The sequence below is a fragment of the Arachis duranensis genome, chromosome 3 (genome assembly GCF_000817695.3).
Source record: "Arachis duranensis cultivar V14167 chromosome 3, aradu.V14167.gnm2.J7QH, whole genome shotgun sequence".
NCBI classification, from domain to species: Eukaryota; Viridiplantae; Streptophyta; class Magnoliopsida; order Fabales; family Fabaceae; genus Arachis; species Arachis duranensis.
In genome coordinates this window covers 96,737,534-96,740,448 of record NC_029774.3, presented here as the reverse complement: position 1 = coordinate 96,740,448, position 2,915 = coordinate 96,737,534, and the positions used below count along the sequence as shown (strand labels likewise).

The 2,915-nt window shown below is 31.7% G+C and overlaps 1 protein-coding gene across 1 annotated transcript; it reads left to right on the top strand.

Moving 5' to 3' along the window:
- Window positions 1–944: 944 nt before the first annotated feature.
- Window positions 945–1,898, top strand: LOC107479805 (dirigent protein). Its single transcript, XM_016099906.3, has one exon. The coding sequence runs from the start codon at window positions 1,083–1,085 to the stop codon at window positions 1,653–1,655; it is 573 nt and encodes a 190-aa protein (XP_015955392.1). The 5' UTR covers window positions 945–1,082; the 3' UTR covers window positions 1,656–1,898.
- The last annotated feature ends 1,017 nt before the right edge of the window (window positions 1,899–2,915 follow it).

Genomic DNA, 2,915 nt, shown 5'->3' with positions numbered 1-2,915 from the left:
AATTACCGTATCAGGACTCAACGCATACGCGACACGTGGCTATCAGACCGTTCGATTTCTTTCATCTTAACACCACAACTGCGTAAAGTATCACTCGATATCTACATTCTATACCATTCCACCTTTCTTATCTAAATTAAAAAGTGACACATGTATTATCTGTGTAATTATTCTTTAATTATATCGCGTATTCCCATTTGGATTGATCTGATATATGAATGTGAGTTGATATGGTTGATATGTTTGCTGCATGTTGCTTTTGATACAGCACCAACCGATAAGGTCAAGCTCCGAGTTTGGTTAGGTAATTGCACCAAAAACACTCTTTAACCCATATCCACATCGATCTGCCCCAAATCCCAATAGTCATCCTGTCCATCTAGTGCACCGCCAATCATTTCACTAGTCGTAGACATAAAGCTAACACCAAATTAAATAACATAAACAATAAACCTAATGGAGATAGCGGAGTCAGTTTAATGAAAGTGAGTTAAGTTTTAAACAAGTTTACCTAAAAGAGTAATCTAAGAAAAAAAATATAAAATTATTTATTTAATTTAATATTTATATATTTATTAATAAATATAAACAAAAACTAAAAAAAAAAAACAAGTAGCCTCAAATATTTTCGTACCTATAATAATAGGAGTTGGAATCTTTTAAGATGTCTCTTAAAAAACTTGAACCATTTATTATTCTAAATAAAAAAAGTTTGGATTTTTTATATCTTTTTGTTCATAAGAAAATAATATATACATAATAAGAGGAAGCACATGCAATATAAAGACTTGCGTACAATTTGTTTTTTCTCGATTCCCCTTTGTTTGATATAAAATTGTAATCATATCTTCAAAGCCAAGCTTAGCCTCAATTTCAACACCTAATATTGATGAAGTATATATAAACAATCACATGTGGAACATTGCCACAAAAAGATGTATAGTTGTAATTTAATTAATATATAACCATCAATTTGCTTTACGGATCCCCTTCACATAACACCTATAAATTTCAACTCCATATGAAACAACATGTTCATCGAACAATTGAGCCTAAGCAACTAAGCAAGTAAGACGAGTAACATGGAATCCACCATGAGGAGACTCATTTCAGCACTGTTCCTCTTGCTCCTAATCACGGTGGGATCCTCTGCCTCTCCAACACATTGGCGAAAGAGGGTTCGAGAGCCTTGCAAGAAGTTGGTGCTTTATTTTCATGACATCATTTACAACGGCCATAATGCTAAGAATGCCACATCAGCCATTGTGGGTGCGCCCTCGTGGGGCAACAAGACTATACTAGCCGGCCAGAACCACTTTGGTGATGTGGTCGTCTTTGACGACCCCATCACACTTGACAACAACTTGCACTCGCCTCCTGTGGGACGAGCGCAAGGGTTTTACATTTACGACAAGAAAGAGATTTTCACCTCTTGGCTTGCTTTCTCCTTTGTGTTCAACTCAACACAACATAAGGGTAGCATAAACTTTGCTGGTGCTGACCCTTTGATGAACAAGACCAGGGACATTTCCGTCATTGGTGGCACTGGTGACTTCTTCATGACTAGGGGAGTGGCCACTCTCTCAACCGATGCATTTGAGGGTGAGGTTTACTTCAGGCTAAGGGTTGATATGAACTTGTATGAATGTTGGTAACTAAATGTTGGATACAACAGTATCTCTTCGCATTTTGTATTTTATTATTGTTAGTTGTTGTTGGTGTCGTTGTTGTATTACTTTCTCTTTGGTTATTCCTGGATTATTTACTTGGTGATAAGAGTTTTCATTTTTGGGATCAAGCATTGTAACTTTGCGGCACAATAGCACACCAAGGTGTTGGTGTCGTCACTTCTTGTTGACTTCATTTGGAACTAAAATAACTGTTTAATTACGATCTAATCTTTTTTTGTGTTGTCAACTTTTTTAAAGTCACTATTTTAATTTTATATTATCATATTTCTTCCCCCTCCCCTCCTTCTCTGATACCAATATTTATTTTTAATTCTTCATGACCGATCTAAATTTCTTTCCCCCTCCCCCCTCCCCTGCTTCTCTGATACCAAACTTTATTTTTAATTCTGGATGACCGATCTAAATTAAAAAAATAATTTCCCAACAAAAATATTGACTAGAATTATCTATTTAAAAGTTAACTTTTTATATTTATTCTTTGTATTAATTATCTCATATATGATTTGTTGTTTCGTATAACAATTCAAATAAAACATATTTTTTATTTTTAATATTTTTTTAAAAAATTTAAAATATTCTAATATTTAATTTTTATCAATTTTATCCTTAGTATTTTCTATTATTTTAATTTTATATTTATTATTCATATTTGTTAAAAATTTAGACTAATATTTTCTTTGCCAAGTATACTCATCTCTTTGACCCTCTCCTCTCTTGATAAAAACAGCATTGTTATAAAATATATATAGATCAATAGATGTCCTGAAATTGATATAACATATGCCCAAAACCACCAAAATAGATATTGAAAATTATGTTCAACTTATTACCAAATCATGACCAAAATGTCAATATAGGCACCCATAAAAATTCTATAAATAAATCTGCTGTGAAACTCCTTCATAAAACACAATTCGCAAAAAACATTAAAAGCATAACCAAAAGCTACGCTACATAAGGTTGTGTGTGTATGTAAAACTCCATCATAAAACACAATACAGAAAAAAACATTAAAAGCATAACCAAAAGCTTCATAAGGTCGTGCAAACAATATATATGTATATTATTGTGATATATGATATATTGAGAGTGTTAACTATTTTAGTTTTATAATCGCATATTTTTACGTTATCAACATAAAAATTTTTAAGATAAAAAATTTTAGTTATATCAAATCTTTTTATATTAAAATTTTTACCACTTTATATTTATAAAAAAATTATT

Excerpts from the sequence above, each read along its gene's own strand:
- LOC107479805 (XM_016099906.3), top strand. The coding sequence starts at position 1,083 with ATGGAATCCACCATGAGGAGACTCATTTCAGCACTGTTCCTCTTGCTC.